Source organism: Dicentrarchus labrax, unplaced genomic scaffold, assembly GCF_905237075.1.
Source record: "Dicentrarchus labrax unplaced genomic scaffold, dlabrax2021, whole genome shotgun sequence".
Lineage (NCBI taxonomy): Eukaryota > Metazoa > Chordata > Actinopteri > Moronidae > Dicentrarchus > Dicentrarchus labrax.
In genome coordinates, this window is record NW_026136722.1 from 1,976,913 (window position 1) to 2,000,990 (window position 24,078).

Genomic DNA, 24,078 nt, shown 5'->3' on the forward strand with positions numbered 1-24,078 from the left:
TACAACAAAATGTTTGTGACGACTGACCTCCGTTGGTCTGCAGCATGATGCTCCAGTTTAGACCATGGTAAACAGAGGTCAGAAGTAAAAACATCCAGAGCATGCAAGTCTTCATTGTTCATAGCTCACGATAAAAGGTTTGGTCCTCTTACCAAATATAGAAGGGACAGAAAACACAACACTGACTTTGAAAATCTTGCCTTGACCTTAGCATTAGTATTCACAGAGCGACACAGCACAGAGATCATTACAGTCATCTTTGACTTTCTTTGATGAAAGGTGACCTATATACAGTACCAACCCAGGAAATGAACTTCACTTAGTATAATTTCCCTGCCAGAGCTGAAGGTCAGGTGGTTCTTTGTGGATTTTCTTCCAGCTGAGTCAGATCCTATGTTAAGAGCAGACTGACAGCCTCACAAGAATAACACATGCTTTAAACCAGCCCTAGGAATACTTTTCTCCTGAAAGGAAGCCATGTACGATCAAATTCAGTGCCTGGTTCAGACCATTCATAGTGCAAGTACTTATCTTTTAAAAGAATGCTCAACATGCCATGGGTGTCAAGAAACAGGTGTATAATATGAATGAGTTCACCTATCATGTGCATAAAAAGGTGGAAATCTTTTTCTTTCGCTTTTTACTGTCAAACATTTCTGGTAGGCTGTGTAAAGATGGCAAAGCACTAACAACCAGAGCTTTGTACCTGTAATCTTTTTTTTAAATTGTACATTTGATTACCTGTAATTTCAGTTTCAAATGTTTATTCAGGCAATTGCTTTAAGGTTTATTTTTTGAGTCAGAATATTTAGGTTTCTGCCTGTAGTCTGTACTTTGCAAGTTTGTGCATTCAGATCCAGACCTTAAAGAGTAGTTTCACAAGCTCGCAAGCATCTGTCTGCGCACACACGACATTTGAAAGGTTTACTGGTAATGTCTGTGTTTTGTACACAGTTTTGTAAAAGAAGAAGCTAACCGAAAGGGAGAGAGGATGGGATCTTGAATTAATGATGGGGGATTCTCCCAGGCCTTTGCAACCTCCAGTAGGTAAAAATAGGGCACTTGTTCATTCTTGTGTCAGGTTTACAAGTTTACAAAACTAGGATTAAAGTGACAAAACTTTTTTCAAGCACACCTTTTATGAATCATTTATAATTCCACAAATAATATCCATCTTCATGTTTTTCCTGTTCATATGTTTATAGAGGCTCAGAGAGGCAAGTATTGCTCTCACAAAGATAAATGGCAACAAAATGTTTATCTACAGGGCTTTTATTGTGAAAAAAAAATGTCAACCACATAAACACTTTTATTCAAATTCATATGTTTCATTTTCTTGATTTAAAATCTCAATATACATATTATTTTATCTCAGTGGATACAAAACATTTGTGAGGGCCAGATAAGCTCCTAACACACCGGCAGGGGTTTGAGCTCCCCCACCTCCAGCTTTCCTCCTGGAACATTATTTTATGCTAATTCCATGCTGACTTAATTTGCACACCCTGGTCAAAATGTGTCCATTTGCAGAAATAAACTGAATTGATATGTTCAAATAATAATACTATACTATAATAATTATGATTACAGCAATCAAAACAAAAGACTTGTGGGGATTCAACAGGCTTATTTTCATTTTCTTTAACTAGCCTCTGGACCTCTGGACATGATTTAATTTCAGCCTGCTGTAGAGAGAAAATTAATTTTCTTTTTAACTTTATCTTAATTAGAATGGACATAATTGTTTGACTGGTGGAGGTAATCAAAAGGCAAAGAAAGAAAAGCTTGGTATGCCATGCAGTTTAGTGCTTCCTTATCACACAATTATGTTTAAAAATAAAACATTCAAAATAATATTATCAACATATGCTTGTGAGAGGTTTGTGGTAAAGGCCACCGGTGGTCCAGGTTGGATTCAATGATCTATACATGGTATTCTCTGCATGCCAAAAGAGTGTGTATGGGGATTAGTTGCTTTTGTTCAGGCCAGGTGGATTCTTGTAAATGCTATTAGGAGCATTACAATTAGCCAGAGTAACTTGATTTTTTAACCCTATACCTAACTCCCATGTACTATTGTCAGGATATAAAGTTTCAGGAAATACAACAAAAAAATATTTTTAGAAAATTTCCCTACTGCAGCTTTAAGGGAAGCACATTGTTGGAGAATATAAATATAAACCTTACCTCCGTGTTGCTGTTGTTTTCTTGATTTAACCTTTAACCCATGTTTTTGCCGAACATATTTATTACATTTTTATTCATAATACTTTACTATAATACTGAAGCTATAGCTGTAACAAAGCTGCAATACAAGAACAAAGCTGCTCCTTTATTTCCATGTCTTCTGAATGGATTATCAGCGTATTCCACATTTTTGCCTGAAGTGTTTTAGTCTTTTAGCATAATTTCATGGATGGAGCCATGCATATCCATATTTCAAGGTCCTTTTACAGGCTTGTCATGTTAAAGCAAATCTGGAAACATTAAAAAGCCAGCTGGAGTTTTAATTTATGAAGTTAAGTGTAGCTAATGGGAACAGGCTTTAGTGCATGGTCAATTTATCGTCCCATCCTCAGAAGAGTAGCTTTCATGAGGATGTTTGCCTCATTTTGTCACATCTTATTCTGTGAACGTGTAACTTGGTTGTCCAGCATACAGCAGAATACCCAGGAAGCACTGACACCTCCACCACAAACAAACTTCACCTGACACAACCCCACAACAGTCTGTAGTGAGCGCACAAGCCTACATGCTACACCAGTTATACTGGAAAGCAATATGAAACACTGGAGGGCGTAAAGTTTCTGTGAAAAGTTCTGCACAGTTTGAAATGTAAAACTGGGTCAAATAGAAAACTAAATAAACAGCAATAAATATGAGTAGCAACAACTCTGACTTCATGCTCCAAGGAATGTATCTAGAGGGGAGGAAAGTCTATGAATATAAGTGCACATTTTCACCCCAGAATCACTGATATGAGATTCTGAAAATACAACTACAATTCTGAGAAATCCAGTTATATTTGCTGCCCTCTGGGTCTCTGTCTTCAATACTCAGTAACAGCATAATAATGTCCAATCATTGGGCGAGGGACAGCAGTGCTTTGCTAAACAATAATAACATTTATTTAAAAAGATAATGACGCTAGAGGTGTCATTCAGGTGCAAAGAAACAGCACTTGTTTTGTTTTATAAGTTTAATACAGAAACTTCTCAACACATAACACCTTTCACCAAGGAAACTAAACACCAAGCACTGAATCATCGAGCCTCCAGACAGAAACCAGCAAACCACTGTTCAAATTAAAAAGACACTTGCTGCAGACTGCTCCCTGGTGCAGCGACTCAAAGCAGGCTTGGGGACTTTTAACCTCATAGTAATGAGCACAGAGGAGCACATAACATCTGCAGTGGTCTTTGAGGATTTGTGGGAAGCTCTCTTAGGGGTGTCTTTTTGAGAATTGCAGCAAAGGTCTCAGTAACATTTGCCCTGCCCATCTAGTAATGTCGTGGCTCTCCCGGTGCACCTGTGCATACCTCATACTGCATAGAGATGGTATATTCATATTCACAGGGTGCTTTTGGACTACCTGCATGACTCAAAGAAATAGAGATTGATGTACACAATGATGTCTAATGGTGGTTCATAAGAGTATTCTCCTACTTCTTAGACAAAACATTTAAAACAATTAAAACCCCATTGGATTATCTGAAAAATGTATCATCACAGAGCTTAAATCAAAGCTGTTTTTCTTTTTTAAGTTTAAGTTTAAATGTTTCTGGGGAAAATTTGTATAAAAAGAAGTGTACTGAAGCAAAGAGGGTTATAGTTTGTGACTCATGGTTATTAATGTTTAGCAACTCATTTACCATTACTAAAAAAAAGCCATTACTAAAAGAACTTTGGGTTGCCAGGTTGTGAAATAAATAGGCTGGTGTAAATCCTCATCAAGCAAAAGTTCATAAGTCATCTGCAGGTTATAAATGTGTAAATATATGGATATTAACAAATTCTTCTCTGCAGCTTTTTATAGAAAGCGGTCAAATGGTCCATGAATGAATAAACGTTTGATAACCTATGCTCAGAAGTGGTACCAAGTGATGCAACACTCAGATACATAATTTCTCACTCTGATGATGAGATGCAACACAACCAAAATGTGTCCAAAATATGTAAATGCATCAAAGACCTGACTTTCAGCTTCCAGCGAGGCTTCATTCAGGAGAAAGGGGCTTACATATGATATATCAGATTACAGCTGTCTGTGTTGTTTTCTGTTTTCTCTACTCGCTTAAACATGTGTTTTCCCACTTTCTATTATATACCTTAGGACTGTGTGTAAGTTCATATGCTATTTCACTCAAACCTAAAACAAATACCCTCTGCTTTTTGATGCCTTGATCCCCCTGCAAGGCCACAGGTTGCGTAACAAAGTCCTCGTACACCCAGTCCAAAATGTTTTTAGCTTCATCACGGGATGTTCTCAACCAACATGTGTTTTTATGTGTGTCTCCCACCTCGCAGGGCTTCTCTAATGGCCAGTCGGCGCTGCAGACCTCTGATGCATACAAAGACTCCTCTTCAATTATCATGAACCTTGACACAGAAAAGATGCTGCGCAGCATTGTTTTGTCACATATGCGTTAACCCAGAAAAAGAAAGATGAAAGAGGACACAAGGCTCTATTGCTGCTGATTCAATTCTTAGAACATAAAGAAATATGTCAGGAAAAATGCCTGAAAGAGAATAAAAACATGATTCAGGCATAAAACATTAGATAAAGGTGTTTGTTTCTCAATGTTAATTATCTCCATTTAGAATAAAGTGTACAGACAGGTGGAGCCTTTTAACTCATAACTACTAATGCTTCATCAAACAGAGAGAACACCTTCTATTGCAGCGAGGTGTAATGAAACCAGTTGCCACTGGCTAGCTGCTGTTGTTCTTGCCCCCACCACACCTCTCATTATCCAGGACATGATGTTCCAGAGCCAAAGGACAATATCAGAGGACCTCTAGCCAAAACTTAGGAGGTGGTGGTTTGAGTACACACTGGTGTGAGTGACCTGCATGTGCACTCTGGTTCTGTCTAAAGTCACAAAGCCACTGAATGAAAAGGATGGATTAAGAGAAAAGATAAGAAATTAGTGGTCTGGTGTTACTGGGCTTTTGTGAGTTTTCTGGTCTGTGCTTCTTGTTGACATCCATGAAAAGAAAATTCTGTAATCATAATAATAATACAAGAAGAAGAAAAATATGAGCGCAAGTTAAGAATAATAATAAATTATAATACACAGAAAACTTCTGGACTTAATATCACCAATTTTAAGCAAATGCATAAATTTGACACTGACAAAAGCAGACAAGGCAATATCAAGCTGTGTCCCTAGTGGTGTGTGTGCGTTGGAGTTACGACTTAAGGCCAAAATCCAGAAATAATACAAACCCAACTTGTATACACGCAAGGCTAAAACCTGCCAAAGAAGATCACTGGTAAAGCAGTGCTTGTAAGTTCTGGCCTTTCATTTTAAAATAATTCACATAACTACAGTCTCTCCACAGGGGAGGAATCCATCCAAAAGTCACCTGTCAGAACACTCTTTCGTCCAAGCCATTATGTATGTGTCAAGCTGTTCCTTGTGCGAGACGGATGATGGAGCAGTCTGCAGCAGAATCAGACCTCAGTCTTACATCTATGTCAGGTAATGTTACTCTAACTGCTCATCCATTCCCCCCCTAAAAAGAAATATTGATCAGGCCATCAAAGTCACCCTAATTTAAACCCTAAAACCCTCGTGTAACGTTAGTTCATGGAAGAAACAGTTTTGGCTTTTAAATGTAGACGTTAGCATGTGGTGTAATAATCGTGTAATCGTGCAAATAAATAAGAACAAACTGTACTCTACTATTCTGATCGATACATACCAATTTAATGGAATCAACAGCCTATTGACCTCGCCATGACTCTAGGGCAAACAAAGTGTGCAGATCCTGTGTCTGTTCAGACTTCATCATACCCTCCACTGGAGTGCAGAGCCCTTAAATTGCCCACTTAGCTCTGCTGTAAAGATCAAATGACTTTACAGCATGGTGCAGCGTTTCTGGGTCAGCCTCTATTAACTGCTTATAGTACATCTGTGTTTATTGATGCCACACTAGAAGCACACACAAGAGATTTTACACTTAACCTGCAGCACTCCCATATTAGTAATTATCAGGAGCTGTTTGTTTTGCACTCTAAGTCCCTACATAGAGTGCAAACTTTAAAACTCCAAGTATGGACTCATGCCCTTTTCACCTGAGTACACATTGGCGACACTAGAGCAACAAAGTTTGACAGGACTAAATGTTCTCCTTGCCACATGAAATGAAACATGGCAAGACTGTTTGACTGATGGGCCGGGCTGCCGCTCAAATCAACACACCCTGCTGAATAAACAACACACAAAGAAACAATTCACACTTCCATAAAATTAACCTACTCACACACTCATCCAGCTCCTGCATGCTATTATCAGCACCCCATTAACTCTCCTGTTGCTCCTGAACTGGCTTATCAAACAGTTGTGTAACTTAAGTAAATGTCATTAGGTACCATCCTCTGAAACTGAATCCTTCATTTTTCACTGGTGAGCAGTGCCTTATTAAAGATAAGAGAATAAGTGCCTCTCTCCTCTGTGTCCCAATGAAAAACCTTATGCTCTGAGTACACCTTGTTCTTCCCATCATCACAGACACCACTGAGCCACTGTGGGTTTACCAGCAGCTCAATACTGCACCCCTATACATTTCTATAAATAAAACTGTGAAAGAAAGTAATTGAAGGTGCCATATGTAAGGTTGCCTGTAAGAACAACCTGTGGACTGATTTCTACATAGGAATGTGGGTGGATTTACTTGGAAAATCCAATGGATGTGATGTTTATGCACTTTACCAAGTGCCTTGTCTCTCTGCTTTTCTACAGTGTGCAACACTAGCTAACGTAAGTCCAAAAACACCGGCACAGCTTAATTAAGTTTTACTAAGCAAATGCCCTTTTTTGGACTGCCCCACATTTACTTTGTCATTTAATTTAAAGCTATAATAAATATTTCAAAAGACTATGTGTAGTAAAAAGGGGTCACTTGTAGTAAATAATACACAGATAATTATCATCCAACTGCAGTTCCCCCAGCATTTTAGTGTCTTTGAGCTCACAGTTTTTGCGGCTTTAATGTTTTAGTTGAGTCTCTTAGCTCTCATTAACGTTATTTTCAGCCACAGCAAGCAGCTGATTACTGAAAAAAACAAGTACAAAATTGACTGTACTACTGTGTAGCACCAAATGACAGTCCATTGTGTTCATAGATTGTTCTGCTAGCCCAAAGTAGCCAAACATATCAACTGTAGCTGCTTTAAAAATAATGTTATTTTCCACCAGCCTCACATTTTTTAAGATGTTTTCACATTATTCTTGTAAAATGTCCTGACCTGTGAGGAAGATATACCGATACGAATGAACGGTTTGAGAGAAATGAAACATATAGGCTCTCATGCAGGTGCCGTCTTGCTCCTGTGTTTAATGAAGTGAAGAACCTGAGAGATAGAGTTGAATTGCTTAGGGGCGTTGAGATTTAGTTTCAGACCAGTTTTGTCTCCAGAGAAAGGAGAAAGCAGAAGTCAAAAGGTCCCTCACCGAGAAAATTGCAGCACGTATAGGACTGTGATTCAGACATTCAGACAAAGAGAAACACGCTCTGCTGCGAAAGAAAAGGTTTGTGCTCTCAGCAGAAAATAAAATTGACACACATCTGTAATAGAATAATGAACCATAGTACAAACACGTGTGATCAGTTTAAATATACAATCTTGGCAGGCACAGTTTCAATCTAAGTCGAACACGCCAAGAGAGTGTAGAAATCAACATGTTCTTCAAATAGTGTACCCAAGGTATAATAATAATCAATTTTTCTAAATCACATACTGAAGGTGCTTGGCCAATGAAGTATGCTGACATGAAATGTGCTTTTAATTTGCCTAATTAGCCATTATGGTCCATAACTGGTCATTACCACTGTGAACAGCTGGACTCAGTAATGAATGACACTAATAAGGTTCACATTTCTAGTTATAAGTCCCTTTCAGATCAGGTAATGGATTCTGTCGTATCATAGCAACAAGTGACAAAGTCGATGCACAGAGAGTATGTGTGAGATCTGAGTATGATAATGATAACAGTAATATTATGTGATATTTCTACTTTTTCAAAATTTAATGTAAACCATGAAGCTTCCCACACAGTTTGACATTTGAATTCCAGCAGCACTGAGCTGACAGTGATATTGAACATGCTCTTTTGTTTAAGTCTAACCCGTTGTAATGAAAACAATTGTGTCAAACGTGTTCGGAAACACCCTTGCAAAGAGTGCAGGAACAGAACATCTGTCCCCGCCTCCTCCGCCTCTGACATGTGAGCAGAGTTTCAGACAATGACTATGAGAGGTCTCCCCCTGTGATCATACTCACAAGGACAATTAAAATCATGCTGGAGAGATGTCCACTTAAACTACAGCTATTCTGAAATTAAAAAAGACCTAAGATCAGCTTGCAAGTAACATATTTCGTTAGTAATTAAATGACAAATGTATCAAATAAGAGGGTATATACGATCATGCTTTAAAGTGAGATATTATGATTATGATATTATATATTCACCAAAACAGTTTTGCAGCAAGGATCAAATTGCCTTTTATTCTAGACATCAACAGAAGATTATTGGCATATTATTCTTGTCTAGGTAGTCCACTGAGGACTGCTCGAAATGTATGACCTTTTACTGATGACGTAGTAGTTTTTATTTATGTCATTCAAACTGAAAAAAAAATAAAAAATACAATAAGTAAATCTAAATTTCACCCAAATTGCCATTTCCTGAATTTGAGCCTAAAAATAGCTGCAAAAGTGACTGGAAAATCTAATGAACAGATTTCCGTTCACTTGACAACCTCACCAAATAGTAGCTCTTCTGGAGCTTTCGATCATATCACCAGATCTTCATCAGGTCAGCAGATAGATAAGACTAAATGGACTTTTAACTGCTGTCAAGAACATTATGAGCTAATTGTATTTTTTTTATTTAATTCTAGTTTAACTATACTGTAACTTACAATGGTGATTAATCCATGGATAATTGATTTATTACACAGTCAGCATTGAACACACACTGTAATGCCTTAAAAAGTTGATCCTGTTTGCAGCAGCAGTCAGAAACTCGCCACAACTCTATGCTGGAAATGTTTTGGGTTTTTTACATTGCATACAAAGAAGGTCAAGTAAAATCACACATGTCACCTGTTTTTTTCCCTCTCTTACTCTACTTGATTTGCATGAGGGTATGTGATTGGCTGCTGTAAGGTACAGAGAGATACTGCCCTCTCCTGACTGGCTGGGAGCAGAGGGGGGCAGGTACTGTGTGTGAACATAAATACAGAGCGCAGCCAGAGAGGGACATCTGCTCTCATCATCCACTCCAACACAACTACATCCAGCTCCATCACTGACATCTTAACCAGTTGTCAGACAAAGGAACGGAGAAGTGAATTAAGAACAGAATAGACATTCTCTGAAGCAGTGTTTTGGAGAAAAAGAGCAACAGAAAGCCACCATGTCTTTTGAAGTAAAGGAGAAGACGGAGGTGCGTCTGGTGTTTTTGGGAGCAGCTGGAGTGGGGAAGACAGCCCTCATCCAACGCTTCCTCAAAGACACTTTCGAACCCAAGCACCGGCGCACGGTGGAGGAGCTCCACAGGAAGGAGTACGAGGTGGGGGGCGTCAAAGTCACCATCAACATCATGGACACCAGTGGCAGCTACTCCTTCCCTGCCATGCGCAAGCTCTCCATCCAGAACAGCGACGCCTTTGCCCTGGTCTACGCCGTGGACGACCCTGAATCCCTGGAGGCGGTCAAGAGTCTGCGAGAGGAGATCCTGGAAGTCAAAGAGGACAAGTACACGCCCATCGTGGTGATAGGCAACAAGATAGACCGCCACAATGAGCGCCGGGTGTCCAGTGAGGATGCACTGTCTACAGTGGAGATGGACTGGCACCACAGCTTCCTGGAGTCCTCCGCCAAAGACAACGTCAACGTGCTGGAGGCTTTCAGGGAGCTACTCCAGCAGGCCAACCTGCCCAGCTGGCTGAGTCCGGCGCTGTGCCGGAGACGAGAAACCTTCCCGAAGGAGAGCAAGAAACGACCTCCTATGAACAAGACCAACAGCTGCCTCATCTCGTAATGATGTGGAGCTGCTCAGAGGGCAACTAAACTAGAAGAGACTGAGAGAAAACTGCCCATTAGAGACTGAAAGGGCTTTGTTGGTGGGTTGGGGCTTGGGGATAGAACAAGAGACAGTGTTAAATGTGTAATGTAATGTGTTAGGTCTCCTCATCAGGCGTAAAAGTGTTGCACAAAAGCACAGGATGCTACAGTGACATGCAAGGATGAAAACAGACACCACCTTACAGACATGAAAGAATGTGGCTGAACAACTGAATGATGGAAAAAAAGAACACGCAGGCACCACTTACTGTCAAAAAAGATTCCCTTATACATTGTGACAGTGTAGGGGCAGAATTATGTATCGGGAGCTCAGTTTACACTGATATGTATATGTGATGTTGGTTTTTGTGTTGCTGTTGTTAAAAAAAAGTGCAATAACTGTGAAGTGATGCATATACATGCAAGAGTCTGTTTACATGAGATAGTTTTACAAATAAAGTGAACAACATATGAACTTAGAAACTGTATATATTTTAAAAAACAACACATATAAAGATATGTTGTGAATTCTTTGTGCAGCCTGTCTGGCCACTCTGAAAAGCTGCTTTGCAAAACCTCATTATGCACTTGGGGATATAACATGTAAACCATTATTTTGCTGGTGTTTTTCTTTCTGTCTTTAATACATTCAATACATTTTTGTGGGGGTTTATTACATAATTTACTTTCTTCTTGGTCGGGAAGAGAAATCTGTACATCCCTGCACCATGTCTTTGAGAATGTAAATGGTGCAGTACAAAGACCAGGGTGGTGTTTGATGTTTCTATTCAGTGCATATTTTAAGATAAATAAAATGGTTTTCCTATCTCTCCAGTGCTTGTCTCATCCACTCTCCACACATTAATTAGCATTGCTTACAGCTATTTTAGTCATTTTTACTGATATGACTGATTTGACGTTACAAAACAGACAAAAATAAGTGTGTGTGTGTGTGTGTGTGTGTGTGTGTGTGTGTGTGTGTCTGCGTGTGTGTGTGTGTGTGTGTGTGTGTGTGAGGAAAGGCATATCAACACTGGAAAATGATGATGTAAGTTATCACTGCCCAAACTGAAATACAATGAAAGTAAAATCAGGCTGACACAAAATGTGACTATATTATATGTGAATGTAGTATAGAATTGGCTGGTACGTACTGTATTACTGTACTGTAATTGTTAATACTTCTGACACATTTGTTATTTCAATGGCTTATTAAATGACTGTTATTACACTCCAATGTGTATTGTTTTCTTAAGATCAGTGCTGGTCTAACCAGAAATGTAAGTTTTAAAAAGACTGAAACCAAGCAGTGCTGCATCACTGGACCGACCCTCGTTGGTGTGAACCAAAAACTCCCTCCAAAGCTGTGTTGATATTGGGTGTAATAAAGAAAATTATGGACATTGCATTATTCTAACACACACAAAATCAGTTCTATGAGCTCACTGTTCTGTGTTGCAGTGCCCTCTGGTGGTCGTTATTTACCCTGTTCTCTGTTGGTCAACAAGCCAGTATCAACAAAAATGAGATTGTAAGGGAAGCAAATAACCTGGCAATGTTTTAGCAGCCTCCAATCACTGCTACAGTTCATGAGATAAGATGAAAACATAATACAAGCTATGTTACTCCATACATAACTTAATATAACTAACTGAAAATGCATTTGGATGTATAGTGTATGTACCTTTTATTTATTTATTTTGTAAAATCTGTCTTTCCTACTGTGTTTTGGTGCTATAAGTTAATGTGGGAGACTGCAAATACTTGAAAACACATAATGAAACTAGTATTTAGCACGTGCCATTAACATGATTAAACATGTTTAAATGGATCAGTTCATTTTTTCTGGACATTTAAATGTTCTCTAAGAGCCCGTCAGTTAACACAATTTCCTCACTGTTAAAAATGCCACACTGGCCCAGGGAGGGAGAGAAGAAAGGTATACTTCCTCTTTCCAAAAAAACATTGAGAGACAAGGTGCATTGTTTCCCCAGAATCAGACAAGGAAGTGACCTATGATTATCAGATCTCTGGTTCCTCTTTGTGTTCTGTTTAAACTCACAGCTGTCTCCAGCAGGTCCACAGCCGGACACAAGCTTGTTTTTTTTGGCACACGGACGGACCCAGAGAAGCAGAACATCCTCTTTAAAGCTCAGGTGCGAACTAAACTTTTCATTCATGTTGTAGGATTTAGGTAAATGCAAACCATTCAAGTAACTGCATTGAAATGTAGCCGAGTTAGCAGATTGGCTTCAGATACTGACTGAAGGAGGAGTGTTTCTGTGTTTGTCTCTGCTCCTAGACTTGGTCAAAGCTCCTCAGTGTTGTATGGATACCTGAGAAGTTTTGAACAAGTATAGGATCTCTGACTGTCACTGCATCAGACGGGCTTAATACAGGGCAAGAATGACAAAACAATACTGCAGTGTTAAGCAAGATGTACTGTAGTACTGTACATCAAAGTTAAAGGTAAGCCTTCTCACATGCCAATACAGTATTTTAATGTTTGCATGACCTTTTATTACCTTTAATCACCGGCTTTGCAGCTACATACATCCAATACCTGCAGATATCAGTCTATATAAATTGCTTAAAATAATAAGATTAGCCAAAAGACATTTGATTCAGAGGAGCTAACATGAAGAGGAAAAGATCCAAAAATTAAACTTGACATATCTAACGTAACCAAAAAGCTTTTCTGCACTGAAGTGCAACATTTTAACCATGAATCTTCCTAAAATCTCAAAATTCAGATTAGAAATTGTTATCTTTTTAATGTTTTAGTGTCAAGATGAAGAAATATAATCATATAATATGCAGTTCTTTAAGATATCGGTCTTCTGTCAAGTTAAAGCAAAACATCTACAATTTAATAAAGACTTTACAGAGAGATACTGGTGTAGGATACACTATACTATACTATTCTAAACTAAAACTAATAACTGTAATACAGTAACAAACTGTGCATACACTGTGGACTTAGTCTTGTACCCAAAGCACAACATGATTCCTTATTTGGTAGACACGAGGCACAACAAGAGGCAACTGTTTTATTTTCATACACATTGACAAATGCCGTACAGCTAGACAGAAGGGTGTTAGTGACTAAACCATACGCCCTCAACATCACAGACAAGTCAGGAGAACAGTGGAGACAGAAGAAAAGACATCATGAAATACACTAAACAGATTTTATCTGTGCTGGCGGAGCAACAGCATTTGAAACAGACAACTTTCAACTTTGTGCCAACACAACACCCGTGTGTGCGTCTAGCAGTCAAACACCCAACCATTAGCACATCGGGAGAAATACACATTCAATAACAAACAAAATGGTGAAACGCAAATGACGTACAGTACTGCTGTATGGAAGACATTCTCAACACACTTTTTTTCAACATGTGAAACAGGAAGAAAGCATAAAAAAACAAAAAAACAACACAAGAACAAATAATTGTGCATTGGCTTATTAAGTCTATTTCCCTGAGCAAAAGGCTCAATCAGCATAGAAATACACTACTCCCCCCTACAGAGCATCACTCTGAAATGTACTCGGAGAGCAAAACAAGGTGCGCATTTTCAAATGTTTCTTTAAGGACACACCACAGCAATTTCTACACCAACATTAGGACCACACTGGTGCGGTTTCATGTTTTTGCCAATTTACTAAGACCAAAAGCTCATTTGTTTTTTACATTACTGCTTTTCTTTTAGTATCTTCTATGTAGCCATCAGTACAAAAACAACTCAAGTAGCCCACTATGTTGAGTTTTCAAAGTTGTCATTGTAAAGCAATGCATAAAGCATGGCTCAAGTCCACTTATCTAGTACATTCAGGTGCTGGTATACCCACTAACGTTTCAAGACATCAAAGTTAGTAGCTGTAAAGCGCCGTATACATGAGCCATACTGTCCAAAATTCAAACTCACAGGGGCAAGATATTAGCAAATGTGGAAAACCTTAGAAGCAGATTGACAGCTTGGCTGCTGTTGTGGAATTAGTGTGGATTAGTCTCATTACAACATAAGCACACTTTCAGTCACATCGCCAGATAACAATACTGTAACTGACTAAAAAAAAGAGGTTCACTGTGATCAGCAACGTAACCAAGTCGAGCTCATAGCGAACTGAAATGAAAGAAAACCAACCACTTAAGAGAAACTCACTGAAAACACAAAGAAAATCTTTGTTCTGCTTTGAAAAACCACCGGCAGTAATGTTTGGTGTTCATGGCTTGTAGTTAATTGGCTAAAACCAAGGTGGTCCTAATAGCTATAAATGTAATATATATGCATTGTGATGGTGTCGGTCACAGTGACCATCAGGCAGTTAAATTGAGCACAATATTGGACTAAGTGTGTTCAGTCTACTGCTAGAGATACAGAATATATTAAAGGGGCAGTTCATCCAAACAACAAAACAATAAATAAAAAATTTCTCACTTACTGCTATATGCAACCATGCAACAATACAATGGAAGTGAATGATATTTCATTTGTGGTGTTCAAATCTTTTAAATACTTGCCTGTCCAGAAATAATGTCCAAAGCACTAAAGATAATCCGCAGATCTCACTGTGAACATTGAGGTTTTAAGTCTTTGTGTCAGACTATTCAGTTTTTTAAACCAATTATTATTTGATGCTTCGAGCGTCATAAATGAAAATACATTCACCTCCATTGTAATGGAGTTACAGCAGGAATCTCAAACCCATAGCATGAAACCAAAACTATCTTACTGGCTAGATACTACTAAGGGTAAGTAGGACAATATCTGTTGTTATACTTTAGCTGAACTGACACCCTAATACATACAATATAAAATGGTGACTTATTCATTTCTGCTGAAACTTCTTCTTTCACCAAACGTTCCCACAAATGGTGCAAAGACAAGAAAAATGCATAAAAAATATAGTTTGGGCACCATAGGCAGGAGTTTGTCCAGTCTTGTCTGTGTGGTTGGAAACAACACACCCCGTAAAATGAAAAGAAATCACAGTGCAGAGCAGCCGTAATCATAAGGGGCCAGTAAGAGCATCTGAAGAAGGGTTGGTAAAGCACAAGTCCTGTTACTGGGACAGACATTATTCTCTTCTCTTTTTGCTGTTGAAGCTCAGTCATTACATATGAGGTACCGCAGTGTATGACAAAATGGGTTTTTTTTTTTAAATAGAAAGCATCTTTTGTTCAAGTTGGAAGATCAACAATAGCTGCAAGACAAGAGCTTTAAAATATGACTGGGTGCGTTAAAGCTCAAAGTCACTCGTTTGCCCTTTTATCATCCTTTCTCAACAAGATGCAAAAGAAATATGTTTGAACAACTTGTGATGAGAAGTTAAATAATTCTGGGTAATTCTTAGAATTTCTATTTCTTTAGGATACATGTAATCCTGACATACACAATACATGGAACATGACATGAGCATGTTTTTTTTTTTTTTTACAGCGCTGGGAAGAATTACCCTCAGTCACTCTCAGACCCATCTAGATCTCACTCTCTGACACTCTCTAGTCGTCCACGGTGATGTTGCGGAACAAGTAGGCCATGGACTCTCCATTGTGGATGCGGCGGATGGCCTCAGCCAATATCATGCTGACGTCCACAGTCTTGATTTTGGGACACTGCAGTTTCTGTACTTCATGGGGGACTGTGTTGGTCACCACCACCTGAGGGGAGAACAATCACAAAGATAGCGTTTAGGCTTAATGAGACAGTTTCCATTTGAATTAAAAAGCAGTTTAAAGTGTGCAGTTTCTTGTCAGGCTGATATAAAAACGTATGTGGCACTGGTGACAGTCACAGATTTGGTTATGAGTGATTAAATCAATTAATTAAAACTAGAGCACAAACGTGTGCACTCATTCGTGAAAGAAAAATTGAGTTTGACAGATGCTTAAAGTAGTTTGAAAGAGAGAACAGAAACGGCCTGTATGTGTTTATACACATTGCATGGATTTTTTTTTTTTTTTAACAGACAAATATAAACACTTTTGAAATGGAAGTCTAGAAACCGGAGATGGCTTAAAACTGATATTAGAACTTATTAATCCACACAGAGAGATCCAACATACCAGATTTTATATTTAAGTCAAAAAGCTGCCTGGGAAAGCTAAATTCAGCTAACCAATGCCCACCCAGTACATATGGGAAACAAACAGGGATTACAAGTAGTATGTTCTAAATTAAACAAATATCATAAACCTTGAAACATTTTATAAAATAAATACTAAATTTAAACAGAACTGTTGTGTTTTGAACCCAGGACAGTTTGAAGGAACTGAAAATAGAAACTAGTAATTTACAGAAATGCAACTGCTGCATATAATAATCCTTTCCTTGTTCTAGGTACAACTAATTTCATGCAATAACATTTCATCTGAAAAGCCTTCCATTAGGAGGAAGTACTTACTTTTACATTGTGTTTAAAAAGAATAAATGAGAACTTATGAACAAGAGCGTTTTATAATCGTTTCAAAGAAGTTCTTCAGTTTGGCATTTTTTTCTTCCCTTATTACTTCTCCTTCAGCTTCCCTTGGTATTCAACAGGTTTGACACAGATTTTCATTCAAACTCAACAGTAATAACGTTTTCTGATTTAACTAAATGAAATACGAGAAGAGACACACACTACTGACAACAACAAGTTCAGGTGTCCTCACCTCATCAATGGCAGATTCCTCTATGAGGCGTGGAGCATCGGCAGACAGTAAGCCATGTGTGGCCATGATATAAATTTTATAGGCTCCTCTCTCTTTCAGGATCTCTGCAGCTGCAACAAAGTCTCCGACATCATCTATAATGTCATCCTGGAAGAAGAAAAAAAAATACAACATGTGGCTGAGACTTAACAATCACGACCTCCTTCCTTTGGTTATCTCTCAGTATTCACAGTATCATTAAGCAGCTTAAGATAATGGCAGGAACAATAACGTAGTAGTTATGAAGTCAGTGAATTGAATTAGTAATGTCTGTCATACAGGAATGTAGATGCAAAACTGAATTCAGTGTGTGTGTGTGTGTGTGTGTGTGTATTAATGATTATGAATTAAACATTTTATGTGCAAGAGGAAGAAAGTTAATACTCCTTTTAAAAATTGACAGTCCAGATTTAAGGTGTGAAAATGTAACTCAAATAGCATGAGTACTTCAAGCAACAATAAGGAACTTTAATTTTTGGTTGATTCTGGCAGCCCCATGTGGACAAAAGGGTTAACTTGAGATCACATCTTAACCAGTTAAATACTCCTCGCTGCAAGTTCACATTTGCTCTAGTTATATTACTACTGTCTACTGTATCAGGGGTCAACAACTTTAAATACCAAAGGAGCCATTTTTGGCCTAAAAAAAAATAAATCAGTTTGGAACCGCAAAACATATTTGAGCCTTATAATGCTAATTTCCTGTATTTCCTTTTATTTTTTGATTTTGGAATCTATTGCTAGCCTAGCTAGGGAGACTTAAGACTAGTAGCCATCGCTATTGAAGTTCCGCAAAATAGAGAGGAAAAGGTGACATAACGCACATTATGGTAACTAATGTTAAAACATTTATTTTTTTCAAGTTTTATTCAACAATTATAGATGAAAATGTAAAAAAAAACAACGTTATTTTAATCAAATTTCTTGTCAAAGCCACAGGGAGCCATGTAGAGCGGCAGCAGAGCTGCAGGTTGCCTACCGCTGCTATAGGTGATAAGAGGAATTTACAGTGGCAGTAAATTCATTCATTTACCACTGAAAAAGCTTTGAAATGCTGTAAACAAGAACCATGAAAGAGTAACAGTCAGAAAATAGCAGAGCAGCTGACAATGACAGCTCAACCATGTGGGCTACAAAAAGTACATTTACAGCATCTTACCACAATGATGGCAATTCTCCCTCCCACGTCTCCGACTACAGTAATGGGAGGTTTCTCCTTGGCCATCATCACTGCAAAGAAAAGCGGAACTGGTTACCTGTGACAGCACGTCAAGGAAGGTAAGCGTGCTGCATTTCACCTAATCAAAAGTAAATCTCAGTAGATTGGGTAAAATGGGTTGAGAAAATGTTTTGCAATTAAGGCAAATCTACACCCCGAATTAGGAGGTTGTGATTGGATGATGTAAATGATTTGTATAAATTCTGTTAAGAGTGACTACGCAGGATTACATTTTAAAATAGCAAATTTTTCCCCCCATTGTACCCCACCTACCCCTGGGAAATTAAACTGAAATGCCAAACTTAGTACAGCACATGCCATGCAAAATCAAATGACAGGGTTTTCTGCCCAGGATACCCAATCAGAAGGCAACATATAACCGCCTGGACACACACAACCTCAGGCCCAGGCTGTGGCAGGCATATGGCAGCAGTCTGCATATGAACCAATATGCACCAGACAATCTTATTTCACACAGGACGACAGTGGCTGACAAGCACTGATGAGGGTTTCTTCATACACACTTGCCAATGTTCTGGGGTCAGTCCTCAGTCGAACATCACTGCTGCCAGCGACTACTTTTACATGCACGCAATAATCAGACTGCATCTCGCATGCCAATCACAGGAGATGCAACAGCTGTACTTTTTGGAGCTAATCTCACACAACAAACAAAATTTAATTACTCACATCTAGTCATTGTGAGTACGTCTGAGCTGTCCATCATCACAGTACAGAGTCTATACGTCTATTAATGCAATTCTCTCCACTCCGATTACAAGCGGTAATTTTGTTTGCATATATAATACCATGCAACTTTTCAATCTGCTAGAGGTCTATAAACTGTCACACAAAAGGTTAAATAGAAACATTACATGTTGAAGACAACATGAAAGTCATCTACCTTGTAACAAACCTAATAATATGATATAAACACACACACAACTAAAATAAATTACTCTACACATGTTGCGAGTTTAAGCATTAAAATTAAACTAGGGTTAGATTAAATGTAGCTTATTTAAATGACTACCATTTAAATACATACTTGATACATAACCCAATAAAAACAGCTGCGTTTGACGTATTGCTGTGCATGGAAATGTAGTCATTCAAAGGGTACAAGGAAACAATCCACTGGTAAACAATCAGCCAGCCAAGCCGATTGTGAAGGAAAAAGTATAAAGAAGCAGAGAAAGAAGGAGCATGCCTTGCAGAACACTTTGCTGAATACCGTGAGTCCCACGGCATCAGAAAACCTGGCAGTGTCACATTCAGACGTTTATCACTCTTAACCAAAAAAAGGGCAAAAGCCATGTTGTTAGCAGTACACACACTTCTCAAAGATATGTTGTTTTTACAGCTTGCTGAGATACTGCAACAAGCTACCTGAGAAATGTTTGGTCAGAAATCTTGAAATTAGGTTATAAGCAAATTTGAACAACAGGTTGGCATTGCATTACAGAAACTTCTACCATAGAGGGTGTAATACTAATTAATACTTTTAAGCATGATATAAGCATTGAAAAACAAACTAAAACTTTGATTTGGGCTGTTTTTATGCTTAAAACGTACCAACAATTACATTCGTAAAGTGTCTTCTTCCCATCATTGGATATTAAGGTTCAAAAGCATGCTTCATTGTTATCGCCACATGCAGTTATGACCAAAAGTTAATCAGGTTTTCAAGAGCGGGTTTAATATGGGTGCACCATGTGTTGATTGGCAAGATGAGTCCAGATATTAAAGTAAAAAATAAAACAAACAAAATAATGTTTGGCATGGTTCTGGTTTGATTTATGGATTTCAAAATAAAATCAGAACACAACAAAACAAAGAGGGGTTTGGTCATCTTGTAGAACTAGCTGTCTGGAATCGTAGAAAGGTTCAGTAAACATGAGAGCGGCTCGTTTCAAGTCAAACATGCCATGCAAACAGCACAAAGTACTGAGCACACTGTCGCTGATTCTCCTGAAAAGATGAATGCAAATTGTCTGTGCACTAAAGATCAGTTTGTGCGTTTTCCTCAAACTCCCCCTCCTGATTCCAGACTGTATTTTCACAAGATGCAACACAAACCCTTTCATCTACTCATGCACGAATTGAGGAACCATTTGAAGAGGAATAATTTTAAAGTCAGATGTAAGTTATGTTTACGGTCGTACTTGGGAGCTCTATGCCAGGGAACGGAGCTTGTTGTTTGCCTGCTATTACCAACAAATAAACACCACGTTAACACAAATGCACAAATATTTGACATGACAAACACATGATGCCAAGACTTGGAAAATCCTCTCGCTAGGTTGACAGAAATATAAACAATTTTCACATCAACAAATCAGACTCATTGTGTTAAACCTACAGCAAAGTCTTGTTACGGCTGAAGGAGTTTGTGCGCTGTTGTTCCAAAAGGAGGATTTTTTAAGTCAAGGGTGAGAATAGAAACACAAGTAACTAAGAAGATAAATATTTTACTAAATAATAAAGTAAATACTGGACGTTAATACTTTGGAATCATTTGCCAATGACACAATTATTTGATATCATATATAAAGGCCTTACCAGGAATTAACACTGCAAATATTTTTAAAACTATATTCCAGAGTCACGTTAGTATTTCTCACCAAAAATAAAATATTTTAAAATCAAAGTATGTGCCACGAAACAGACAGCGACTATGATTCTATGATTATTAAGCACATGACTCTTTGTAAGTTAGGAGTTGCAGCTGGCGGAGGATGCAGCATGAGTAAAAGTAGTGTGTCTGTGGATTTAAAACATGCAGTAACACAAAAATCTATTTCTTGGAGTATGGTTGATGACATGAGTAAGAAACAGCAGAATCATCAGCTCGAAAACAGGTTAGCACAAATAAGAGCTATATTAGGTTGTCGGCAAGATTTATATTATGAATGCAGTGAAGTAGCTAGACTAGCAGGAATGATAAGAAAGTTCTTGCTGAATTTGACCATGGTGTGACAAATAAAAAGCACCCAACAGTGAGAAACAATAAACAGGGATATGTTTTCTGTACAGCTAAAGTCTATAGAGCACTGGACCTACAAAAAAAAAAAACCCTGAAAAGCATCAACAACTTCTACAAAAATAGGGGTTCTTACAAGGAAGCTCCAGCCCTGTGTGTCCAGTGGTGTTGCGTACACAAGGTGGGGAGTGTCTTCCATCAGCCATGTCAGACTCTGAACACTGAGCCTCGCCATGAATCACAGCCAGGCCCAAACGCAGGCGCTCTGCGTAGGACTGAGCCCTAGAACAAAAACACAGAGAAAGGTCAGAATGCAGTGGTGAAATGGGGAAGACACCTTCATCATTTTCCTTCCACCTACATATATTTAGTCACATACACTGAAAATGACATACAGCATCTGAATTTAAAAAAAACATTGGCATGATTGAATAGCTTTTATTTCATTATAACAATGCTAAAAGAAGCAGGGACATGTTCTGCATCCAGCAGTTACCTCTTAGCTGCTGACGGGGACTTTGCCACAATGATGGCATTTCTGTAATCAGGAATCTGACAGGAAGAAGGGAAACAGATGTCAGCGTTTCTATCAGACTGCCTGATTGATCTGGTTAAAAGGTCTAAACACACACAGTAGACATTAAAAAGGGATGTATCACCTCTTCTTGGATGTACTGAATCAAGAAAGGAGATGCACGCAAGTTGTCCACTGGAAAGCTGAAGAAGCCCTGGATCTCCTTCTGATGCAGGTCCATGGTGATGATGTGTGTTAATCCTACAAAGACAGATAAGTAGCACGGACTTATGTCACTGTCAACAATTAGATACATTTTAATGGCAGAAAGAGACTAAACAAATCACAGGCTGGCATTCATTTTGTTATCTTTACCTGCTTTAGCTAACATTGAAGCTAACAACTTGCTCACTATCGATCCCCTCTTCCTCATCTTGCACTGTTTGCTGTAGGGGAAGTAAGGAATGACTCCAATAATGTTCTTTGCACAAGAGGTCTTGAGGGCGTAGGCCATGACCAGCAGCTCCATGATGGCTGTGTTGACATCTCTGGTTGTACAAAAACAGAATAAAAAGGACATTATGAACTTGAACAAGTGATAAAAACTGTAAGATCTGACTCACAGGTAGTGAATTTGTGCTGAACTCAGACATTCATTTATTTTTTTTTAAGTCTTTTTGCAATGCAAATGACATGCCTTTCTATACTCACCGTGGTATGGTCTGAATAATGAAGATAGTTTGTCCTCGCACGGATTCTTTCACATCCACTCTAGTTTCTATTGTAAAGGAAACAAGGACGACACCATCAGTTAATTTAGTAAAGCTGCATCTTAACACTTTATCTTGCTGACTTTTTGCACCTTCTCGGGTAATAATGCCCCAAAATATAGAGAAGTGATCTGATGATTCAAGTAAAATATCTACATTTTGTGTAAATCAAATCCTGCTGTGCACATTTAAATTATATTATATATATTATGAAAAGGGGCACCAGTTTCATCTCCAGAACAACAACAAATTCTCACACACAGTCAGTCGTTCATTCAATTCACAAAGGGCTCTTTTCATATTGCTGTACGTGGTGAAGTAATAATTACAAGTTGCCTTTGTTGGTAACATTAATTCCTTTGCCTATAAAGCCACAATATCCTCCTCACCTCTGTTAGACTCCTGAAAGACCACAGACTTCCCCAGTTCAACTCCCAGCCGCCTGTGAAACAAGAGCAGGAGTAGAAACAATTGTGAAACGTGAACTATCACACAATAATGCCAAATGCTGGGTCTCACACACAAAGCAACATGACACCTCTTGCACACCATTCATTCACTCATTCATTCATTCATTCATTCACCATCAGACAGACTCAAACAGCTGCATGCGTTTCTCAATTTTCAATGTCACCCAATAACCATTAATAAATCTTATTTATGGTAGTGGTCAGTGCTTCATTTAAAAATAAGGCTGCTGGTAACCGATCCCCTAACATGATGAAATACAGCTCACATTCACACGTAACGTTATGTCTGAGAACAACTGGGTGTTTAAACATTATCAAGCAGTCGGTAACGTTAGATATATGAAATATAAGAAACGCCACATTGTGCTTACTCTGTTATCTTCTTGGCCAACTCTGTGCATGCTACGGAGGAGTTTGCGGAAAAGACACGATAGCCACTTTTAGCGACATTCATCGTGACACTGCTGGAGTTTATTTTATGTATTTTCTTTCTATGAACAACCGCGTTTGTTTGTTTTCCGCTTTTTCTTCCTTTGACGCTGTCGTTAGCTTACCGACTAGCTAGCCAGCTACCGCACATTAGCCTGCTAGCTAAGTGCACGAAATGACCTTCGGTGTGCGATATAAACGGAGCTACCGCATAGCTACAAAACAAACATTAATGAATGTCTTTATTACACTAATTTATCCGCTTGTTGGCGGACAAACGGCTGATACCTGTCACTTAGGTCGCACTGTAGCCTAAACTGACCACTCTTAGAACTACGGGGTCCGCTTTGGGTCATATCCAGCCAGCTACGCGTTGCAGAACCATATGAGCGTGACTTTCCTCTCAGTGATACCCATTCGCTTAAGTGTTTGAGTTCGTTGTTCTTGTGCCGTAAGGTGTAATGGTTTTCTTAGAAATCTTTTTATAAATTAGGGTACATTTTATATATAGTTTATAAGTCCTATCTCACGTGCCTGATATCCTTTTGAATTCAAATGTACACAGTTGGGCCAATCTGGGCATAATAGGTGTTAAAAAGCATTAATGTAGTAATATTGTGGTAATGTCTTTATAGCCTAATAATTGGCTACTGTCATCTTAATGAGCAGGGTGGTAGATGGAAGGATCACCATAAACT

The 24,078-nt window shown here is 38.5% G+C and overlaps 2 protein-coding genes and 1 long non-coding RNA gene across 4 annotated transcripts; 2 read left to right on the forward strand and 1 right to left on the reverse strand.

Moving 5' to 3' along the window:
* Positions 1-9,475: 9,475 nt before the first annotated feature.
* rasd4 (rasd family member 4) lies at positions 9,476-11,125 on the forward strand. The gene has a single exon (XM_051388972.1). It carries the CDS (start codon positions 9,648-9,650, stop codon positions 10,272-10,274), a length of 627 nt encoding a protein of 208 aa, XP_051244932.1. The 5' UTR covers positions 9,476-9,647; the 3' UTR covers positions 10,275-11,125.
* A 1,103-nt stretch (positions 11,126-12,228) lies between these two features.
* On the forward strand, positions 12,229-16,750 carry LOC127356904 (uncharacterized). Its single transcript, XR_007882076.1, has 2 exons — positions 12,229-12,453; positions 15,743-16,750. It is a non-coding gene; the product is annotated as an uncharacterized LOC127356904 (long non-coding RNA).
* On the reverse strand, positions 13,334-23,721 carry LOC127356899 (phosphoribosyl pyrophosphate synthase-associated protein 1). Of its 2 annotated transcripts, XM_051388969.1 has the most exons (11): positions 23,323-23,721; positions 22,871-22,923; positions 22,423-22,489; positions 22,087-22,259; positions 21,857-21,972; positions 21,694-21,749; positions 21,334-21,479; positions 20,380-20,421; positions 18,155-18,225; positions 16,957-17,103; positions 13,334-15,963 (listed from the first exon to the last, which is right to left on the reverse strand). In XM_051388969.1, the coding sequence occupies exons 1-11, from the start codon at positions 23,403-23,405 to the stop codon at positions 15,805-15,807; spliced, it is 1,113 nt and encodes a 370-aa protein (XP_051244929.1). In that variant the 5' UTR covers positions 23,406-23,721; the 3' UTR covers positions 13,334-15,804. The 2 variants fall into 2 exon arrangements, with proteins under 2 accessions (XP_051244929.1, XP_051244930.1); XM_051388970.1 differs by lacking the exon at positions 20,380-20,421 and having other exon boundaries at positions 23,323-23,719.
* Positions 23,722-24,078: the final 357 nt, after the last annotated feature.